Source organism: Desmodus rotundus, chromosome 9, assembly GCF_022682495.2.
Source record: "Desmodus rotundus isolate HL8 chromosome 9, HLdesRot8A.1, whole genome shotgun sequence".
Classification (NCBI taxonomy): Eukaryota; Metazoa; Chordata; class Mammalia; order Chiroptera; family Phyllostomidae; genus Desmodus; species Desmodus rotundus.
In genome coordinates this window covers 33,527,832-33,549,706 of record NC_071395.1, presented here as the reverse complement: position 1 = coordinate 33,549,706, position 21,875 = coordinate 33,527,832, and the positions used below count along the sequence as shown (strand labels likewise).

The window sequence follows — 21,875 nt, the reverse complement described above, 5'->3', positions numbered from 1 at the left end:
TCTTGACCATATTTCTCTCACCTCTAAAGAAGAGTCCCCAGTATTATTGGGAAAGCTGCAATTGGCCTTAGGTCCCTGTGCTGTCTATGCACCCTAAATTTATAACGTCTGATCGGAGTATCTGCGTTGGAAAGAACCTCAGACATGTCCTAACAGGAGTCAAGAGAGAAAATGTGACTTTCCCGAGTGATGCAGTCAGTGGCAAATGACAACTGAAACCTAGACCACTAGACACACTGGTCAGACCCTTTTCCAGATGCCAAGGCTCCTGCCCCAGGGGGCTGGAGTTCACTCCAGCAGTTTCTGGCAGTTTCCTCAGGCCAGCCGATCTCTGTGTCCTAAATCTAGTCCTTTCTCCTCTCCGGGCCACTTCTTACTGCTCTGGGGAAAAAGGGGTGGGTGCAAGCGTAGCCCACCCGCCCTTCTGAATTCCTGTCTGACTTTGACCTTCACTGTCCTCCACTTCCACCCCAACGTTCTAATTGGCTGCTCAGAAGGAGTTTGGGGGAGCTCTTCCGTGTAGAGGCTCTGAAGGCCTACTCACGTTGCCAATCTGCTGTGTGCTCTCTGACAGGATGGGAGTGGTGAGCAGCAAGAAGCAGGTCAAGGAGAAGGGTAAGGGCCACTGGAGCCCTGTGAAGGACAGTGCCCAGAGCAGAGAGCCCCCTCCTCTGCCACCCCTGGTGAGTGATCGCTCTTCCCAGCTGGAGAGGGAGGGGGAGGAGGGAGAGTACAGAGCACGTGGGGCTCCCTGGGCAATGCTGCTTGTCTCCAGCCAGCCCCAACACCATTATCTTGATAACTCAGGGTTCCCACAAATAGGCCCTCGCCAGTGTTGCCCTAGGTCACATTGGTGAGGCAGTATCGTAGACTGTTTAACAGCCAGAATGCTGAAGTGTGAATCTGTTAGCTGTATCTTCAAAGCAGGTTTCTTAACTCCCCTTAGCTTCAGTTTCTCCATCTGTAAAGTGGGTAGAATAAAAGTGCCTTTCTGATAGCGATGTAACCATATGCCTTGTAGATACAAGTATGCAAGGCTATAACGTATTGCCTTTCGCACAGGACTGGGCATGGTTAGCTACCAATGAGTCTTAGCCAGTTTTCAGTGGGCAAGGGCAGCCTTGAAGAGAAAGAGAAATCAAAGAGGTCGGCTTCAGGAAAGGGTGTACTGGAGAAGATTCTAGGGCATTTAGCAACATCTGCAGCCTCCAACCCTATCCAGAAGCTCCTGGATCCTTGCCCCCTTCCTGGTGTGCCAGCATTCCAAAGAGCTTACTCCCCTGGGGCAAGGCATCCTAAGACTGGAGGGTGCTTCTGTTCACCTCCCCCTGCAGGCCCTCATTTGTTTGTTCGTGGGGCCTACCTGACAGTTCTGGTTTGTTTACAAGGCAGTTAGCACCCTTTGACGCTACTGGTTCCTAACGATGCATATATGATTGTTTGTGTCCCCCTTGCCTGGCCACCTACCACCTTTTGGTTTGGGGCAATCGGAAGCCATGCCTGGACCTCTCTCTCTCCTGCCCTCTCTTCCCCCACAGCCCATCCAGCTAGTCATCACTTCATTCCAACTGTGACCTAAGGAGGGGTGGTGGTCGCTACTCCCATTTCCTAGATAAACCAGGCATCTTATCTGTGTCCCAGCTGAGTTCAGGGTTCAGCATGTAGCGATAAAATGGTTTTTTTTAATATATTTATTGATTATGCTGATAAAATGTTTTTTTAATAAATGAATAATCAAAGGGCTGTGGGTTAATTATTGAGTAGATCGGACTTAGATTGAGGAATTTCTTCAAAGTTATGTGCTAATAAGTAGTAGAACTTGGAATGTTTCTAACTTTTAAAAAGTCACAAAATACATATTATTTATGGGGGAAGAATTATAAATGCTCATTACCTTCCCGGCCAATGATACCGGAATTAGCGTGGCAGAGCTCCTGCCCGCAGACATTGTTTCCGTGAGTCATTTGTGTATTGATATTTTCAGTGGAACCATGCTATATGTACCACTTTGTGAAATGCTACTCCAAACTGTTTAATAAATATGGAATACAAAAAAAGATTACTTCTGACACATACGTCAGGTTGGAAGAAGGAGAATGAAAGGAACCCTTGGTGCAGCCCCTCCCACCTTCAGAAGTAGAAAGTGACCTGTCCTGCTGAAGGTCTCTGCTGTCCCCCGAGTCTGCCCCTCAGCCGAGGCCCCACTGTTCTGAATGTGCTTATTATTCCTTAGCTTTGCCTTTTTTGTATTATTCCATAGGCATATATCCCTAAACACTATGCCGTTTAATTTTGCATATGGTGAACTTTAAATCAAATGAAGCCAAAGGCAGGTATTCTTCTGACACTTGAGTTTTAGATCTACGTTTTTCATTGTGAGCTTCATCCGTGTGGATGCGTGTAGCGATAACTCATTAACTGCCACAGCTGTGGAGGACTTCACTGCCCTAATCTATCTGTTCTTCGGTCATTGGGCAGAGGGGTGATTTACACGCTTGATGAATTTTTCTGTAATTAGTATGTATTATTATGTATTTCGTCTGGGAACAGTCTTGTCTATGTTTCCTGCTACACATATGCAAAAGTTCCTCGACAGGGTATATACTAGGAATATATTTGTTGAGTTTTAGGGAAATACATTGCTTAAATAATTTTCCTTGAGAACAAACACCTTTTTGCAACTTCATCACATAATGACAGAGCCAGGATTTTAAGCCAGGTGATGGGGCACTTCCCCCCACCCCCAGCCCCCATTCCACAGCTGCCTCTTGCAGAGTTGGGGTATCCCTAACTACATACCCCTCCTCTAAACGTGTATATGGTCTGGGCAGAGATGGCAGGTGTTCCAGGGGCTGTTCAAGAGGCACTGGTACCTGGGGAATAGAAGTCACCTGTGCAAACTCCTGTGCCAACTCACAGCAGACTCGCCTGCCGCCCAGCAGGCCCTGCCCAGGCTGCGGGGTGCTGAACTAATGCACAGGGCATACATTTCTGTTCCAGGTCGTGTTTAACCACCTGGCTCCTGCACCTCCCGGCACACACCCAGATCAAGGTAAGAAGGGGCTGCTTTGGAAGCTGAGGCCCCACAGAGCAACTCTACAGGCCCAGACTTTGTCCATTTAGAAGGGGGACTCAGTGGGAGCAGCTTACTGGAGAGGAAGGGGCAGGGCCCTCTAGGGTTGGAGGGCTGGGCAGGATGAGGGAGGAGCAGGTAGGCCTGGGGTCAGCTCTGTCCCAGCTTCACCCTTGGGGGCCTCTCCAGCATCCAGGCGCTGGTTCCTTTAGTGTACCTGAACCTGGGTGGATATTTCTTTAAAGACTTTACAAACTATAAATAAGCACAAAAAGACAATTACAGTGAATACAAACAGCATCATTAAGCCCAGGTTTTCGAAGATCTAGTCCCAACCTCAAAGGGTGTGTGTAGTTCTGCATCCTCGCTCCCAGCCCTCGGTCTTGTTCCTCACAGTCCCTGCCCACTTTCCAAAGCCCTCTACTGACTTTCTTACCACCGCTGCCACCTTCCCTTGTCCCCAGGCTCCACTAGCACTTCATGGGCAGGACTGTGGAGGTAACAGAGCAACTGACCTCGGCCTTACTGGGTCAGGGGCTCGGGCCTCGGGCCTCAGGAGGGAGGGCCTCACAGGATGGTGGCTGCATCCTGAATTGGCGTGCAGGGGAGCAGAACACCTCGCATCCTCATAGCTCCCTTCCACACAGCACCGGGAAGGCCAGCCTCCACGAGCCAGGGCCTCTGTCATTAATTCACTCACGCGGGAGGCACTGACACCTCACCTGGTGTCGCTTATCCTGTGGCAGATTCCAATTAATTAGCATCAGGGGCCATTCTTCACTTCCTGACAGGAGGTCATATCTCCAGGAAGGAAGCCCAGGGGAAGGAAATAAACAAACTACTTTTGGCACAAGAATTTGAATCTCAGCACCAGAAGGACCTCTGTCATCTGTTCCAACCCCCTCTTCCCACCGAGGGAAGGTGACTAGCCCAAGGTCACACCAAGCATTCGTGACAAAGCTGAGTCATCCTCTCCCAGGGAGCCAGGTGGTCTCCAGGTGACCTTTCCCAGGCAGCTCTCAGCTCCCCAGAGCAGTGCAGAAAGCCCTTATTGCCGTCAGTGGTCGCTTGAATGGCACCGTGCCAAGCTCCAGAGCCCTCTCTCCACCTCCATTCTAGGGACCGCTAGCAAGCCGGGGCACTGCCAGCCAGAGGCACCATGATGGGGCCCTGGACATGGCTACAGGTCTGAGTTAGGCTTGCCACGTTCCAAGACCACTTCTCCCTTTGAGATAGAGGCTGGAAGGGACAGGTGAAGAAGCAGGAGACAGGAGCTCATATGCCTCCAGGAGTATGGAATCAGCCAACTCTGGTTTCCAAACTTGGGTCTGCTGGTCTCCCTAGACCCCTGGCTATCGACTCCCTCACACAGTCACCCCGTTTAGGCCTTAGGGTTTCTATGTGGGGTCTAGAAGGGAAGATCCGATGGGCTCAGAGGGGCAGTATGTCCTTGGTCCCAGCATCAAGGTCAGGAAGTCAGTCCACCAGATAGAAATTTCTTCTTTTGCATCAGCAAGTGAGAAGGCTCACCCTGGCTCCCCTTTTGTCCCTGCCTTTTCCTGACCCTCTTAGTAGCCAGAAGATGGCTTGTACAGGCTTAGCTCAGCCCTTACCATCAGCCCAGTGGGCCCGAGTGGTGGCCATCTCTTCCTTGTTCCCTCTAGAAGAGCATTTCGTGGTGGCGCTGTATGACTACATGGCAGTGAATGACCGTGACCTGCAGATGCTGAAAGGGGAGAAGCTGCAGATCCTCAAAGAGTAAGTTCCAGAATGCTGCCTCGTGGTCAGGGGTCTCTGCAGCTTCGCATCAGAGCAGGACTCCCACCCATCTGCACAGCTGCCTCTCTCCAGACCACCGTGCTCTCTCTGACTGCCTCCACAACACTCACTCCATTGCCTGGCCTCAAGCCGGGTTACCCAGCATTTTCTGTATTGACCCAACCATCTTCTTTCCACCTGCCTTTCCAAAGTCATCCTGGTAAGGTGGTTTCTTACTCTGCTGTCAAAATCCTACTCTTCTGGTTTGACTTGGGGTGGTGGGCACACAGTGCAACATCCAGATCTTGTATCACAGAAATGTATAATGGAAACCTATATGATCCTATGAACCAATGTCACCCCAATGAATTTAATTTTAAAATCCTACTCTTCCTTGAAAGCCCACTGATAACGTCACCTCCTCCATGCAGCCCTCCTGACACCCACAGCACTTGCCTAGCCGCTTCATCACAGCTTTGTGCTGGAGTCAGTTGTGTCCATATTTGTCTCCTTTGCCAGATGAGATCTGGCATGGGATTCAACTTATAAAATCCACTGTAGTTTATTTCCACTGTTCCTTCTCAGAAACACCTCCAGAATCTGATTTCAAACACCTGGATTGTCCTGTAGAGTCCTGAGGACCCACTTTGTTCTTGAAATTCTATGATGACCTTGAGCTAAAAGCATGAAAACCCTGACCCTTTGACCCTCCATAGCCTTCCCCATTCCTCCTCTTGTCAGCAGCCCTTCTGTTTTGGCTTTCCTGTCCCGTCCCGATTTGCTCACCCCATTCTAAAGGTGCCCACTAAACAAGAGGAAAACTATTCACTATTAGACGGGGGCTCCAGGGGTTGGTCAGGCTGTCTGGACAAAGCGTCCCCCCGGGGGCTGTGCCATCCCTTCCTCCCCTGGAGGGAGCACCAGTGAGTTACAAATAGCCCGGAGAGCCCTCCTGTCACTGAGTGACTTGCTTTAGTTCGCTCTCATCTGCCAGACGGTCTGCCTCTGTGAACCCTCTGCCTTGGCAGGGATGAGACCACGGCATGGAGGGCTGTGAGCTGCCCCAGAGAGAGGCCCGTCTGAGCCAGCACCTCATTTTCATTTTTCCCTTCTGCCCTTAGATCTGGAGACTGGTGGTTGGCCAAGTCTCTCATCACAGGAAGAGAAGGCTACGTGCCCAGCAACTTTGTGGCCCGAGTAGAGACCCTGGAAATAGAAAAGTAGGTGAACAGAGGGAAGGGCTGTCAATGCAGAGGCGCGCTCGCTGCTTCTGCTCTGCGGGCTGCTGTGCAGGGGGGGCAGACAGTGGCTAAAGAGTGAGCCCAGTGTGGAGTGGGCAGGAAAGGGCAGGAAAGGGGCAGGGAGCTAGAGCTCCTGGGGAAGGCTTTTCTGCTGTCCCGGACAATGTTTCAATTGCTGTGCAATACAAGGAAGTCGCTCCTCTGTGAGCACCCTGCTCTTCCCATCTGTAAAATGGGAACTGCCCCTTGCCTGGCTTCCCTGGACAGAAACATCCCCGATGTCCTGTGGTCGCACAAGCTAACAAGGAGGTGCTGTGATTAGCTCCCACTCCTCCGGTGCCTCCAGTGGGCAGGACTCAGGGGCTTGGACGTGGTGGGGGAGGGGGCTCCCAGGATGGTAGCCTCGTTCAGGACTGGCTTTTAGAGGAGCAGCCTTCTCATAACCCACTTCCAAACAGCATCAGGAAGGTCTGCCGTGGGCCTCGGTCATCAATTCACTCACACACGACGTTGAGCAAACAGGCTCCAGGGCCCAGCTCTGTCTGAGGCCTGGGGAAGCTGTAAAATGAGTAAGATGTGGCTCCTCCCTGAAGGAACTCGGAGTCTGTCAAACTCAGTAGCAAAGCGAAGGAACCGGGTTGGTGGCCTCACCTGGTGTCCCTCATGTAGTGATGGTAGTAGCCCTTGGGAGGGGTCCTTGTCCGGCACCTCCGGCCCTGTGCCCTTCCCTGGAACAGCAAGCAAGACCAAGGGACACTTCCACACTGACCAGCCCAGGCTCAGGGGCACATGGGGGGAATGGTGCTCTGAGAGTCTCCCTCAGAAGCCTGACCCCAAGGAGGGTGTGCTCTGAGAGTAGGTGGCTGGGTGCCTTTTCCCACAGTGAAATTAACAAAGGCACCCAAATAATGTTTCTGTTTCATTTCAAGAAAACAGTAAGTCCAGAAGTGGGACTTACTTACTTCCCAGAAGTGAGAAGAAAAGGGAGCACAAGCACAAAGAGGCATTTCATGGATCAAAGGTTAATTTGGTTCAAGGTTAACTTGGGGCAGGAACATGTATTATATTTCTTGGGGACAGAGGGACAGCTTAGGAGGGAGGTTTGGATAAGAATATTCTGAGGAGCGTGGCCACCCTCTGAGGCTTGCCTGCCTTTGTCCTTCTCCAGGTGGTTCTTTAGGTCAATTAGCCGGAAAGACGCCGAGAGGCAGCTTCTGGCTCCAATCAATAACGTGGGCTCCTTTCTTATTAGAGAGAGTGAAACCAGCAAAGGTAAGCATGGGCAGCTGCCAGTGCAGTGGGAGGCGAACGCCAGCACCTATGTTGTAAAGTATTTTATTTCATTTATTTTTTTAAAAGATTTTATTTATTTACTTTTTGAGAGAGGGGAAGGGAGGGAGAAGGAGAGGGAGAGAAACATCAATGTGTAGTTGCCTCTTGCACACCCCCCATTGGAGACCTGGCCCACATCCCAGGCATGTACCCTGACTGGGAATAGAACCAGCGACCCTTTGGTTTGCAGACCGGCACTCAATCCACTGAGCCACACCAGCCGGGGCTATAGAATATTTCAAATAAACATACAGAAACAGAGAGACTAATATAATGGAACCCCTTGTACCCAACACCCAGCTTCAACTATGTTTAACTCAGCCCATCTTGTTTCATGTATATTCCCACCTACTCTTATTATTTTGAAGCAAATCCCAAATATCATGTCATGGAAATGATGTTTTTATCATTGCCTATGGCTAAGGTGCCCTCTGGAGGGAAAGGAACTCCCAACCTCAATGTGGAGGAGGAAGGGGTTCTCTAAGGGTGGGTCCCTCCTCCTGTCCTTGCCCACCATGGGAAGCGAGGCCAAGATGGGCATTGGCCAGAGGGAGCTGGGGCTGTAGGACGGCCAGGCATCATCACCTCCAACACCTAGCCCTACACACGTCTACACACACACTCCTCAGAACTCCAAAGCAAGACCCCTCTGTCTGCACTGGAGGCCACACCTCGTGGCTGCAAGATGGGGGAGGAACTCAGAAGTAGGGGGAGTGTGTTCCAGCCCCCTGTGGCCTCCAGGCTGTCTCTTAGCTTCTCAAGCCTCACTGTGTTGACACTTATGTGAGGGCCCACCAGTTTCGCAGTCCAAAAGCAGGTGGTCTTTCCGGTGCTAAGAAATCTCAGTCTCTGGGCTCTCAGCCTGTGTCCCCAGTGCAGTCGGGGGGCAGGGCAGGGGTCCGGATTTTGTGAACCTGAAGCCGATAGGACTTGGAGGTCCCCTTTGAGAAAAATAACAAATTGTAAAGGAAGATACCAGAGACAGGCCCTTGGATGAGCCTGGGAGAGTGAGGGGCCCTAAATTATGAGCTTGTCCAGAGGCTCTGCTGGAAGAGAGCGGGTCTCTTTGGCTTACTTCGAGTTCCCACATGCAGGGTGCAGGAAATGGGGAGAAAAACCCTTTTCCTCACTCCAGTGGTACGAGGATGAATGCACTCACTGGAGCCACTCTTCAGGTCCTTAAATACTGAGGCAAAGTTGCTCCTACCCCGCACGAGGTAGGGGAGACAGTTTGCAGCATGCGGCTGGGGCTGAGGTTGCAGACCTGGTGTGGGCTGTGGCCCCGGCACGGCACCCCAGTGGGGCGCACGGCCTCTCAGCATCCTTTTTTAAGTAGGTGATGAGAAAGGAGGTTAAGGGAGATGGGAGGGGAGAAGGGGTTTGAGATAGAGTGGTGGTCTGAGCGGAAAGAACAGATGTCTATATAGATGAACCGCACATCCGAAAATCAAGCGTCCACACCCAGAAAAAGAGGTGTCCAAGCCTGACACCTGGCGGGAGAGGGTGGTACTACTCGCCATGGGAGTTCCCTCTGGCAGGACCCCCGGGTCCCTGAGCCTGCCCATTAAGGAGCAGAGTGACCTGGGGCAAATGACATCTGCTTTTTGGGCCTCAGCTTCCTGGTCTCCCAAATAAGAGTGGGGGTGTGGAACCCAGGGAGCTGGACAGAGGCATTTTATGAAAACATCAAATTTATGGGAAGAAGTTTCTCCACTGGGAACTCATGCCTCCTTAACTTGCTCTTAAGCCCCAGAGTCTGCCAGCCCTTGTCTGCAGGCAAACACCGAGAGACGGCAGAGCACACAGACGTGTGAATGAACAGGAACAGAGCCCCTGGGGAACAGCCGGCTGTGCTCTCCTCCCTGGACAGGGGCGCTGGCGGCTGAGCTTGGTGTTGCAAGTGGCAGTAGACAGCAGTTTTAAGCCAGAATGAGTGAAGGAATCAACCACTCAACCTTTTAGTCCCTCCAACAGCTCTACATTACTCAATATTCCGTGGCAAAATGTCCCAGTGACCGGGTGCCCAGGGGAGGGACATCATGATTCCCAAGAGACTGTCCTGCCCGTTCCAGAGTCCTGAGGTTCCCTGGTGGAGTTTTGGAAGACTCTGGGAGGAACATCAAGAACAGGGTCAGATGGAGCAGGCAGGGAAGCTTCCAGGGCGCTTGGGGTTGAAAGGAAGGAAAAGACAGCTCATGGCCATGGTCAAAATGAAGAGCAGACTCCAGGGTATTGAAATGAAGCCCTGATCCCAGCCTGCTTTTCCCTCTGTATGCCTTACTTCTCATGCAGGTGTCTTTATTAACCCTCCAGGTGCCTTCTCCCTGTCTGTGAAGGACTCGACCACCCAGGGGGAGGTGATCAAACACTATAAGATCCGCTCCCTGGATGAAGGAGGCTATTACATCTCCCCCCGAATCACCTTCCCCACTCTCCAGGCTTTGGTGCAGCACTACTCTAGTAAGAGGGGCCTCTGATGGGGCGGGGGCTTGAGCCGGAGCAGCCCTTGTGTCTCTATCGCTAAGATCTCAAGATTGAGAATCATTGGTGCTACCTTGGAGTTGACAGCTGTCACCATAGTGATTCAAAGTCTGTGTATCTAATCTCTTCTACTGGATCAGCATTCAGACACCTGAAGAGTAACAAGTACTTTCAGTGGTAGAGAGAGCAGGTTAATGCTTTATGCCATGCTTTATGCAAAACAAGTGAAAAGAGCTGAGTGTATATGTGCACATGTACCTACACGTACTTGGGGTGGGGGGTCTAGCAAGAAGGGGTGGGGGGCACAGCTGGGAAAGCTGCCAGTCTGGCTGCTCTGGTAACCTCCAGCCCCATCTCCTCTTCCCTAATGCAGAGAAAGGGGATGGCTTATGCCACAAGCTAACCCAACCCTGTGTGAGCCTGGCTCCTCAGAACCCCTGGGCCCAGGATGAATGGGAAATCCCTCGCCAGTCTCTCAAGCTGGTCAGGAAACTTGGGTCCGGGCAGTTTGGCGAAGTCTGGATGGGTGAGTATGTGCCATGCCGGGAGCCTCTCTCTCCTCGCCCTGCACCCTGAAGCACAGAAGGCTCAGGATTTGCACAACGCCTCCTACTTCCCCCAGAAAGGCTTGTGAGGGAGAAGGGACAGAGGCTGTGATACCCATTTCACAGATGAAGAGATGGAGGCATAGAATATTGTCCCTCAACTTCCTGAGGGAGGCTGAGACAGGCTGGCAACCGGCAAGATAAACTGGCACATCTATCACCCGCAGGAGCTGTACCTTCCAGCCCAGGGCCCCTTCCTGGGCAGGTAGATCCAGCCTCAGTCCCCCACCCCCAGCATAGGGATGGCTTCTGGAAGCTTATGTGGATAATGGTTAAGGGATCACCTCCCACAGCCTCTGCTGAATGGCTTCTTCCTTCTCTGCCCCACCCCATTCCCTGTCCCGCATCAGGTTACTACAAAAACAACATGAAGGTGGCCGTCAAGACCTTGAAGGAGGGCACCATGTCTCCGGAGGCCTTCCTGGGTGAGGCCAACCTGATGAAAACCCTCCAGCATGAAAGGCTAGTTCGTCTCTATGCCGTAGTCACCAAGGAGCCCATCTACATCGTGACCGAGTACATGGCCAGAGGTGGTGCTCCGTGGGGGCCTGCATCCCTCAGACACAGGCGGGGAGGGGCAGGGGAAAGGAACAGGCTCAGGGGCCGAAAACGCAGAGGCCCATCTGCTGCCGTGGGTTTGCCTGGCCAGGGGTCCTGTGCAGGGGATCGCTGGCCCTGGGCTGGATGGAGCAGCCAATGTCCCATGCATCTAGGGTGTCCCATGTGCATGGGGTGGGAGGAGAGGAAGGTGAGAAGCAAGACAGGTCAGTGGTTCTGTAGAGCTGTGTCCTCGGTTCGGGAACACTTGGAGTATGTCTTCTGTGCCCGCTATTGTTTGATGCCTGCTGGGGAGGACAGAGCATGATGAGTTGAAAGAGGGGTAGGCTGGGCATCCAGAGATGGTTCGAGTCCCAGGTCTACCATTTACCAGTCATGGGACCTTTTACAACCATATGAACATTTTAGCACACCATGAAAAGAGAGGTTAGGCGAGATAGCCTCTGAGGTCCACAGCGTGGCCAAGCTCTCATGGGGCAGTGGGCCTGGGGTCCAGCCTCGGCCTTTGACCTCCTTCTCCCCCCTCCCATGATGCTGACCACACTCTGCTTCCTGAAGGATTCTAAGGTGCCATGCTAATACAGTTCCTTAAACATCACCATGCAGGGGGCCACACATTAAGCTGGGGACCCAATGGCTTCCCTGCTCAACTTTTAGCCACACCTCAAGTGAGTGTCCCTCCCAGCTTTTAGATGCCACAAAGGACCCTCTTTTGTCCCCTGCACCAAATCCAGGGGATGGGTCTCTCCATTCTGGTGCTCAAAGGCACAATCTCTAGCAACAAAGGGCGAAGACGGCAAGAATGCTATGCCAGGAATGAGCACTAAACTTAGAGTCAGAGAGCAGGGTCTGCTCCGGGCAACCTGGCTTGTGACCCTGAACCTGGCTGAAACCTAACTTCCCGTGAGGGGCTGGGAGCATATCAGCTGCCTCCTGGGGTGCTGTGGGGATCAAAGCTGGAATTCCATAAAGCAGAAGGCACCCATCCGCTGTGGGTGGGTTTCTTCTCTGTGGACAAGGGACCGAGCACAGCACCACCTACTTCTGGCCCCAGGCAGGGAGCAGCCCATACCTGGAGGCGTCTGGCATCGCCAGGGAGGGGCCCTGGCCAGGGTGGGGGCATTTGCATAAGTGCAGCTGCAACATCTCCTTCCTTAGGATGCTTGCTGGATTTCTTGAAGACGGATGAAGGTAGCCGATTGTCCCTTTCAAGACTGATTGACATGTCGGCCCAGGTTTGTGAGCTACCAAGTGCAGTGGGACCTGAGTGCTGAGGCCCCTAAGTCTCTGCTCCCTCCCCTGTGGCTTAACAGAATCAACTATTCTGAGGTTGCATCTATCTGATTTAGGCTGGGCTGTGAAGGCCAGGAAACCCAAAGTAATAACGGCTTAATGTGTAAACATCTAAAGGTGGGGAGTCTAGGGTGGTGGGTAGGTCTGCCCCTCAAAGTCACATGGACCCAGGTGGTTTTCACCTGCTGGGTGTCTTAGCGCATCATGTGAGTGGCCAAGGTGGCTGCTCATGCTACACCATCTTTTCCTCTTCTCAGTCAGCAGGAAGAAGTAAAAGGGGTTGAAAGCCCACCCTCCTCCCTAGAGACATGTCCCTGAGGCCACTCACTACACTTCCTCTTACATCCTCCTCACCACGAGTTACCTGGCCATACCTAGCTGCAAGGGAGCTTGGGAAATGTAGTCCTTATTTTGGGCAGCCATGATGAGATGAGGTGGGTTCTATCAATAAGTAAGAGGGAGGATGGATGCTGGTGTGGAAAACCCAGAGAGTTTGCATGAATTCCATTTAACGTGGTAGGCAAGGGCTTTGTGGTGACCTCATTTCTTCCTCAGATGGCACTCACAAATGCCTTCTGTAAGAGGTGGGAAAACGGAGAGGAGGGATCTGTCCTCCCCAGAGATTTTAGCTGACGGCTCTAACTGGCAGGAAACCCATCTGGTGGCCCGGAGTGTGTGTCTGTTAAAACTAGAACTCTCAGCAGAAAATCTGTGGTCAACCTGTGAGATGTAAACCCATGCACACATCCGGCTACAGAAAGGAAACCTCCCCTCACCCCACAGCGCCCCTCCCCACCTCACTGGCCTTATCTGCTATCAGCATCAGTGCAGGAACTGAGGCCGCCACACCCCTTCTCCACAGACAGCTTTGAGGAGGCTGTGGGATGGCCTCGGAAAGTGCTGGTAACCAGTTTCCAACCACGTAAGAGTGATAAACCTGTGAACTCCATTCTCTCTGTTCCTCCTTTCACTCTCCCTGTCTTGCATTCAATCCGAGGGTAAATCTTGGGTCACCCAAGGGGTAAAGGATGGGGAAAGCCACCTCAGTTTATACGTAGGTGTGGTCAAGATGCTGAGGGTTAAGAAACCAAAAGTCAGAACCTCCCAGGTGGTCAGTTTCTAAACCGTGTTCTGGTCATGTTAGCACCTCACCACGTGTGTGCACACACACACACATGCACTCACACTCAATGCCCTTCTGGGTGCTCCTTTTCCTGCTCTACAGGATAAAATGCGAAGCTCCCCTCCAAACACGACCCCACGTGTCCTACTTTGCAGCCACTTGGCAGCTCCTTAATGTCCTGTGAGCCTTTGCCTCTCTTCCCAGAATGCCTTTGACTCTCTTCCACCTGGAAGAATGCTAATCAATGTTCACGACCCAAGCCAAGTTCTCCTGGACAGAAAAGTGCTAGAGAGCACTTAGCTCACATGTTCTTGTTAGCACCATGCATAGTAGGTTTTTTCTCCTTGAAAGCAGATCTGGGTCCTACAAAACCTTTTCTTTCTTTCTTTCTTTTTTTTTTTTTATATTTCTAGTAGTGCTCAATCCATATTTTTAAATGGGATGAGTACTGCTAAATGCTGTCCAGAATAAGATATTTGGTACTTAGTTTTGTAGTCTCCATGATACCATACCAGTAAATGCGTGTTGATGGCATGATTTTGCAAAAGAATGAATGAGTGAATGAATGAATGAATGAGTCCATGGATAAACTGATACAAATGGAAACAGATGAGAGGTGGGATCAATCCCAGTGCTGGCTTCATGCCACCACAGGTCTGAGACGACACACTGGCTTTCTAGTCTGCCTCGGGTTCTTGTCCAGCAATGGCAGTGCAGAGAATACAGCCTGAGTGAGCTGCCTTGGTGAAAGGGCACACGAGCAGGACACACAGCTGTTCCGGCCCAGTGCTGGTGATGGGAAACAGACACGGAGTCTCCTCCACTTTTCCTGTCCCCATTCCATTGGGATCTGCCCCTGATCCTTGAGGGCCCTCCACGGAGCAGTGCTGAATTATGTTGTCCACCATGTGTCTCATTTAATGCTCACCTCAACTCCATGTCCCGGAGACCCCTTTCCTTGTGTTCCAACCAGTCCAGTGACATTCCAGGGAGCTTAAGCAACATGCCAGGGGTCAATGATTCCAAACCCAGCACCCAGCTCCAAAAACAGTGCTTCCAACTGGCCAAGGAAATGAAACCCTTTCCTTGCCCTCCTCACCTTCCCCTCTGCCTCCTGCCCCCTCCTTTTCTTCTCCTCCCTTCACCTCCCCTTTCTCCTGCCTTCATTCTGCTGTCTTTCTCCCCTGCAGACACTTGGGAGGAGAGGAGAGATGGGTGAGGGGTAGAGGTAGCCCCTAGCTCTGATGTCTCTGCCCTTCTGGGCTTTGAGGGGACAGGGGTGCATAGCTTATTCAGCTGGGGAGCAGTCGAAGCCATCCTTCTACTCCCTTCAAGAATATGCTCTTCTCCAGTAGCAATGGACCTCCCCGGCCATGCACCTACCAACACACACACACACACACACACACACACACACACACAAGCATTCCTTCCCCTACCAGACTGTGAGAGGATGAAGGCTGTAGACAGGGTGGTCGTGAGGGTGGGCCGGGTCCTTCCTCTCCTCCATAGGGCTGTGTAGGGGACAGTGGATGGGCTCAGTCCTTGCATGGACGTCCTCACGCTGCCCTTCCCTGGGTGTCTTGTTCCCTCAGATTGCTGAAGGAATGGCGTATATCGAGAAAATGAATTCAATCCACCGAGACCTCAGGGCGGCCAACATCCTGGTGTCTGAGACCTTGGGCTGCAAAATCGGTGACTTTGGCTTAGCCCGGATCATCGACAACGAATACACTGCCCAAGAGGGTGAGCAGAGACTCCCAACCCCAGGGACACCTTGGGCCCTACCTTCCCCAACCCGCAAACCCCCTTGCACTTGTCCTTGTCACCACACAGCAGAGCCCTGTGCGAAGAGGTCAGAGAGCTGCAGCATTTCCACAGCCTTCCCTGGCCTCCCCCCCGGGGCAGATCAGCATTTCCCTAACTGCTCCACTAGCGTTAGTGCCTCCTGAGGAGTGTTGTGTGAGGAAGTGCGTTTGGAGACACCGCACACTCCATCCACGCCCCCTGGGTGATTTCTAATGCCCACCAGCCTGTTGAAGGGCCTGAGGGGTCCTACAGCAGAGAAACTGCGCATCTGCTTCACCTGGTGTCCCCCACACTAATTTGAACCCCCAATACTTTTCCACTTGCCTATTAACTTCCCAAGAACTAGGGTTTCAAAGGGCACACTCTAGGAAACACTGCTCTGAAGCGTGAGCAACAGAACCTGAGACCTGAATTAGGTTTCCACAGAGCCCTCGGGCTCACTCTGCCGGTGTAAGTGAAGTAGAGATCCTCTTCACAAGAGGAATGGAGGCGGTCACATACATTTATCAAGCAAGCTAGCGAGCCATCTCAGCTGAGCATGTGAATCAGTGGATGCAGAGAGGGATCGATGCGGCTGGTTCCCTGAGGGGACTGCAGGCCGGCTGGGAGGCCGGAAAGGCCAGGCGAGGTGGGAGTGCATAGGTGCGAGCGGCGCCATGGGCTCTGAGCGCTGACCAGACCGCGGCCACCCACGGGGCTTCGTGGGGCAGCAGGGTTTGAATGCCCTCCTCACTGTGACTCTCAGAAGTACCCGAGCCATGTGTCATCATTCCATTTGGCAGGAAACAATGAACTGAGGCAGGGCCAAGTTCAGGTGACTTGCCCAAGCCAAGAGTTCCTGCTATTAAGAAGGCCAGGGCCAGTAGAAAGGGCCGCCTGTGTCCAGGTGGAAGCACGTGGTGGTCTCCCAGTGAAGCCCAGGCTGACAGCGGTGACACTGGTGTCCATGTTGTGTTCTCGCACTGTGGCCCCAGTGTCTGCACACGCCGGACAATGTGTCCTAGTGGCTGTCAGTGACTTCCTGGACGACTCTGTCACGCAGGGCAGGCCAAGCCCTGAAAAGGGTGGTGGGGTGAGGGGAGCAGGAAGAGGCGGGGTGGGGATGGGCATGGGGGGCAGTCAGTCACGGCTTCATGAAGCTGACCATGGCTTTTCCTGCAGGGGCCAAGTTCCCCATCAAGTGGACTGCCCCAGAGGCCATCCATTTCGGGGTGTTCACCATCAAAGCGGACGTGTGGTCGTTTGGCATCCTCCTGATGGAAATCATCACATATGGGCGGGTACCCTACCCAGGTAGGCAGTTTCATCCCACAGTGGCACGAGGGCTCCCTGCTGTCCTGGGATGGCCGTGACGGCAGACATCCCACCCTGGTGCCGGGAGCTGCCCAAATACGCGTCCGAGTGAAGTCTCGGTGGTGGGGACAGAAACCAGGCATACCAGTCTGAGGGCTGGGGTTCTGCTCCCTTCCTCCACATGGCTCTTGTCAACAGGGCTGTGTCCCCTTCCTCCAGTAGGGGTCAATCAGCCCCCAGACCTGGAATCAAGTGAAGGTCAGAGTCTGAACTCGTTTACTCCCTGTTGGTTTGTTCTCAGTTCAGGACAGGTCGTCCCTCCCTTGGCCTTACACCTTGGGTGTACTCCCCAAGGCCCCACCCTGACCGTAAAACCTCCAGCCCCCACCCCACGTCAGAAGGCCTCAGGCAGCTGAGCAGTCTGTCCTAGTCAGTGGGTGGTGCATTTTCCTGGAGCACCTGCCTAGTGAGTGCTGGGCTCTGGCTGTGTGCCAGGCAACCACAGGTTAGACAGATGGGGTCCCATCCATGAAGGAATTGCTGGTACCAAGGAGGAAATCTACAGCCTCCTATCCAGAAGTTCTCCAGGCAATGAAAAGTAAATAAAGGGATGTGGAAAGGTGGCACCAGGCAGGCAGCCAGGTCAACTGCGAGCGAGGAAACAGTGGTCTGTGCCTCACCGGCCCCCTGCAGCCCTTCAGCCCTGCTCTGTGTCCCCTCTGCCTCCAGGAATGAGCAACCCCGAGGTCATCCGCAACCTGGAGCGGGGCTATCGCATGCCCCGCCCAGACACCTGCCCCCCGGAGCTGTACCACGGCGTCATCGCCGAGTGCTGGAGGAGCCGGCCCGAAGAGCGGCCCACCTTTGAGTTCCTGCAGTCGGTGCTCGAGGACTTCAACACGGCCACCGAGCAGCAGTACGAGCTGCAGCCCTAGCCTGGCTCTGGGACGCGTCCGCGCTGCGGGGCTCTCGGTCCCACATCACAGCTCCGGGATGGTGTGTGCCTGGGGCCCAAACCGCAGATCTGACGAGGCCTGTTCACCTCGCGGCTCTCATTCCAGCTCTGTACCGGCCAGAGAGGCTGGGAGGGACTGGTACGCCCTTTATTTAGATGAAACTGGAGGCGGCCTGGCGGGTGGTCCAGAGCGAGGGGTATCCAATTGCAGTCCCACCCTTCTCTGGCTGTGTCCGCTTCCTCCTTTGTACAACGGGAAGAGCAGTGATAGCACCTACCTCGTATTTTTCTCGTGAGGATTACAGTAGTTAACCCAGGCAAGGCGTTCAGAGCAGTGCCTGGCACACGCCTGGCACACAACATCTTAAGTGCTTGTCATATAAGGAGCCCCTGCACAGGTGACCGGGAGTGCCTTGCTCCCACCTGCACGCATCGCCTTCCACCCGAGGCTCCCTTTCGCCCACCCCAGAAGCGGAGCTGGGTCTCCCAGAAGTCGGTTCCGAAAAGCGTCCACCGGCTTCGCCTCTGGGAGGCGGTCCCTGACGTAGACTGAGCTCCAGGACTTTGGGACTTTTCAGTAATAAAGTCACGAGCTCTGACCTTTTCCGTGTCGTTACTGGTGACAAGCCTGATCATTGCACCCATGACGTGCATGGACGCGTGAGTGGTTCCGCTAGGCACTCGAGAATGACCGTGGGTTTCCGGTGGAGACCAAGTCCCCAGACCCAGAACAGCTGCTCAGACCAGCTGTCACTGCCTTTGAGCAGGGCCGGCAGGTGGCGCCCTCACCTCAGAAATCCCTGGCCTCCCGGTCTGAATCCTGGGATCCTCCGTTCAGCACAGCGCCAGAACCGACAGTGGGAGCTGCGCGCGTGTTGGAGACGCCACACGTGCAACGAACAAGCGCCATGGGCAAGCCCCGCACACACCAGGCTCATGAACAGTGAGCGGATGACAATGGGATGCTAACACCAAGGAACATTCGAGACTCCACACTGCTCACGGAAGCTCCCCCATTTGTCATGTGTTTTTTGTTTTGCTTATACTAATAGATTTTATTTTTTGAGCCACTAGTTACAGAAGAATAAGCAGAAAGTACAGCAAAACCCGTTTACCCCTCGCCCCTGCCTCCCCATTTCCCCTATTACTAACATCTTGCAAAAGTATGGTACGTTTGTTACAAATGATTAGCCAATTCTCACAGATCATTGTTACCTAACTCATGGCTTCCATGAGGACTCACCCTGTGTGTTGTGTGTGCTCTCCCATGGGTTTGGACAAGTGTGTAATGACATGTCGTCACCATCACACCATCACACAGAATAGTCTTAGTGCCCTCCAGGTCCCTTGTGCTCTACCTGTTCGCCCAACCCCCCAGCCCCCTCTGAACCTCCAGTCACCAACTTGCCATGCAGTGACTCCTCTGATCCTGTGACAACCCAAGGAGGTATGACTATTGCCATCCCATGTACAGAGGAAGAAACCGAGGCCCAAAGAGATTACCTGGTGTTCCCAAGGTCACGCCACCCATTAGTAACAGGACGGGGATGTGGGACCGTGGCAGCAGAGTAGGTGGGGGTGCTGGGCTGGGAGAACCTCGCTAGAGAGGTCACCTCTGCGTGTGAACAGAGGTGACTGAGCAAAGAGCAGCACATGCCTGTGGGGTACTCGCTAGTTTTAGACTACTTTCCCATAGCCGTGCCTCCCCGAGACAGAGGGGGCAGGGAGAGGGGGAGGCATCACTGTTATTATGATGCCTCCACTCTTTTCCTCGAATGAGGAAACTGGCAGAGACTCCACACCACCAGTGTTGCCCAGAGGCTGTTAGTTGGCCACGGCTGGACCATGGATTTGAACCTGTTCTTTGCCCCCAGCCGCGCCTTAAGTGCTGTGTAGAGAGCACAGCATTCTCAGAGTTGGGAGGTCTGCAAAGGTAGGTGGGGCAGGCTCCCTGAGCAGTTCCCAAGTGGATCCTGGGGGTGGGCTGGGGGTGTGATCCAACTGGGCCTTGGACAGATCTCCCCCAGGATGTCCAGGAGGCTGGAGATAGAGGGCCCCAGAGGGCTCTGGCCAATTGCCTTGGACCTCCCCCTAGAGCCGAGGGCTTTTGGGGGAGGTAGCTGTTGAGTCTCTCAGAAAAAATAACTTCATTCAGCCACCCCCCAACCCCCAGGGGCTTAGCACCCACATTCCATCTCCCTAGAATCTCTAGGAATTGGAGCTAACTGGCCCAGAACCCAGGGCCAGGGGATGTGACTGGTGGAAGCTAAGCTGGAATGCAGGACATCAGAGAGCCAGCTGAACCTGCAGCCGGTGGGTGCATCGGACGGACACAAATCTGAGTAGGGGTGCTCATGGATGAGAAGGGCCCTGAGAGGACTGATGGGTGCCTTCAGAGGTGGGACTTGCCAAGGACCTATCTGTAGGATGTGGAATGAGTCCCTCCTCTTTGTGGCCCAGACCTCAGGCATAAGCACCACCTCCCTGCCTCCCATGGCCTCTCTGAAGTGGGCCCTGGCTGTCCAGGACCTGGAAGGCCTGGGGCTGGCTTGCCACCTCTCTGGACCCCACCACCTTCCTATAAAGGTGAAGGGAGTCACCCAGTGCTTGGCCACCCTCACTATTCATGAAACTCACCTCAGCTGTTTTAAAACACAGGTGACTAGACCTCTCAGTCTAAGACGCTGATCCCACAGGTCTAAGGCAGGGTCTGGAAGCTTCATCATTGCTAAGCACCCTATGTGATTCCAGGCCTAGACCAGATACATGTACGAATCACTGTGGGGTGGAAGTGGAGCGGGGCAGGGGGTGGGGGGAGGACAGTGTGTGTGTGGGGGGGGACACATTAAAAACACCGGAGCCAGGATCCAGGTGGGGCCTGTCCATCAACACACTGTAAATGTCCTTAACTGGCTCATGTTCATCCAGGGCAGGGAGCCACTGGGCTGGTTGTGTGAGGTTTGGAAGTGCCCTTCCCAGCGGGGCTGGCTGTGAGTAACCAGGAGCCAGTCTGACTCCTGGGACTGCAAGACCAGCTCACGCCTGTGGCTCTTTCCACTTCCGGTATACAAGTGACAGCCTGCAGACACTGGAAAGGAAATCTGGCATGTTCTCTATGACATGGTGTCAGGCAAGGCAGGCACACCTTCTCCACTTCCTGCTCCCCGTGGTGGTTTCCCAGGGAAGGTGAGGCTGGAGCTGGAGGGCCAGTGAGACTTTTCCCCTCCAGGAGACGCCCTTGCCTTAGCGGTGGTCAGAACTGAGACCGTGTCCTGGTGGTTTTTGTTAGGTGCATTAGCGACTTTGAAAAGGACAAGAAGCCTTCCAGTTCCCAGCCAGAGAATAAAGTCTGAGACGGTGTGGAGAGAGAGAGAGAGACAGCAAGGCAAAGAGAGACAGGGACAGAGGGACAGAGACAGAGAGATAAAGACAGAAAGTGGCAGAGAGAAAAAAAAACAGAAAGAGACAGAACATGAATGGGGGGAAAAAAGCAGCGACATTTCCTACCCTGAGAACATGTCTTAGGAGAGGGAGGGGAGGCTAGTCACGGCCGCGGAGGCCGTGTTCTCCCAACTGTAATCTGCACGTGTGAGGACCTCGGAAAGGGGCCCAGGCCTGAGACGTCTGGAGCATGTGATTGCTGCCCAGTCACCCAGGGCTCCTCTGAGGAGCAGGCCCCGACCTTGGTCTCCAGACGCCTTCTTGCCTGCGATGGAGATTGTGCTTCCTCCCTCAGCCAGCACACACACTTGCATTTATTGAAAAGTGATTTTACAGCAAGATCTTCGGGGTCAGAGAGACCCCGAAGCACTTTCCCAGGCTATGACTGTGGGCACTTTACTTGACTTCTCTGGGGCTCAGTTTCTTCATCTATAAAATGGACATACTAATAATACATACATTATAGGCTTAGTTTGAGGTTTAGGGGAGATAGTACATGTGAGACATTTACACAGGGCCTGTCTTATGGGACATACTCAGAAATATTTGCTTATTTTATGATAGCCCCTTAAGGAAAGGCCTTCCAAACCCTTACTCCACAACCTCCACCACCCTTCCCTGGGTTTCCCCTGGCTCTGTGATTTGTTCTCTATCCGTCGCTCTGGTTTTTCTTTGTTTACATTCATACTCCTCACACCCTCAGGGTAGAGCTGGGAAACAGGTACTCAGGGTTTGAAGTCCAGGCCTTAGGTTTGCCCAGCACTTCTCCGCTGTGTGACCTTGGGGAAGTAACTCAAGTCTTCGGAGCCTCCATTTTCTCGGCTATTAACAGGGGGAACAAGGACTCCTTTGCAAGGCGTTTTAAGGATTTAAAGAGGACTCTGAAAATGCAAGGGTCTATGAGGCTGCCGTG

General features: G+C 53.3%; 1 protein-coding gene across 3 annotated transcripts in view; it reads left to right on the top strand.

Annotated features, from left to right (window-relative positions):
* The window catches only part of BLK (BLK proto-oncogene, Src family tyrosine kinase), a 56,124-nt gene extending 37,468 nt beyond the window's left edge, over positions 1–18,656 (top strand). The window contains exons 2-13 of one of the 3 annotated variants that reach the window (XM_071222303.1): positions 575–683; positions 3,001–3,052; positions 4,741–4,831; positions 5,953–6,051; positions 7,241–7,344; positions 9,718–9,864; positions 10,259–10,411; positions 10,841–11,020; positions 12,207–12,283; positions 15,060–15,210; positions 16,435–16,566; positions 17,296–18,656. In XM_071222303.1, coding sequence (XP_071078404.1) covers positions 576–683; positions 3,001–3,052; positions 4,741–4,831; positions 5,953–6,051; positions 7,241–7,344; positions 9,718–9,864; positions 10,259–10,411; positions 10,841–11,020; positions 12,207–12,283; positions 15,060–15,210; positions 16,435–16,566; positions 17,296–17,501 — 1,500 coding nt within the window. In that variant the 5' untranslated portion in view covers position 575 and the 3' untranslated portion in view covers positions 17,502–18,656. Of the gene's footprint in view, positions 1–574; positions 684–3,000; positions 3,053–4,737; positions 4,832–5,952; positions 6,052–7,240; positions 7,345–9,717; positions 9,865–10,258; positions 10,412–10,840; positions 11,021–12,206; positions 12,284–15,059; positions 15,211–16,434; positions 16,567–17,295 lie in introns of all 3 variants that reach the window. The other 2 variants (XM_045202497.2, XM_024568939.3) reach the window with 2 other exon arrangements.
* Positions 18,657–21,875: the final 3,219 nt, after the last annotated feature.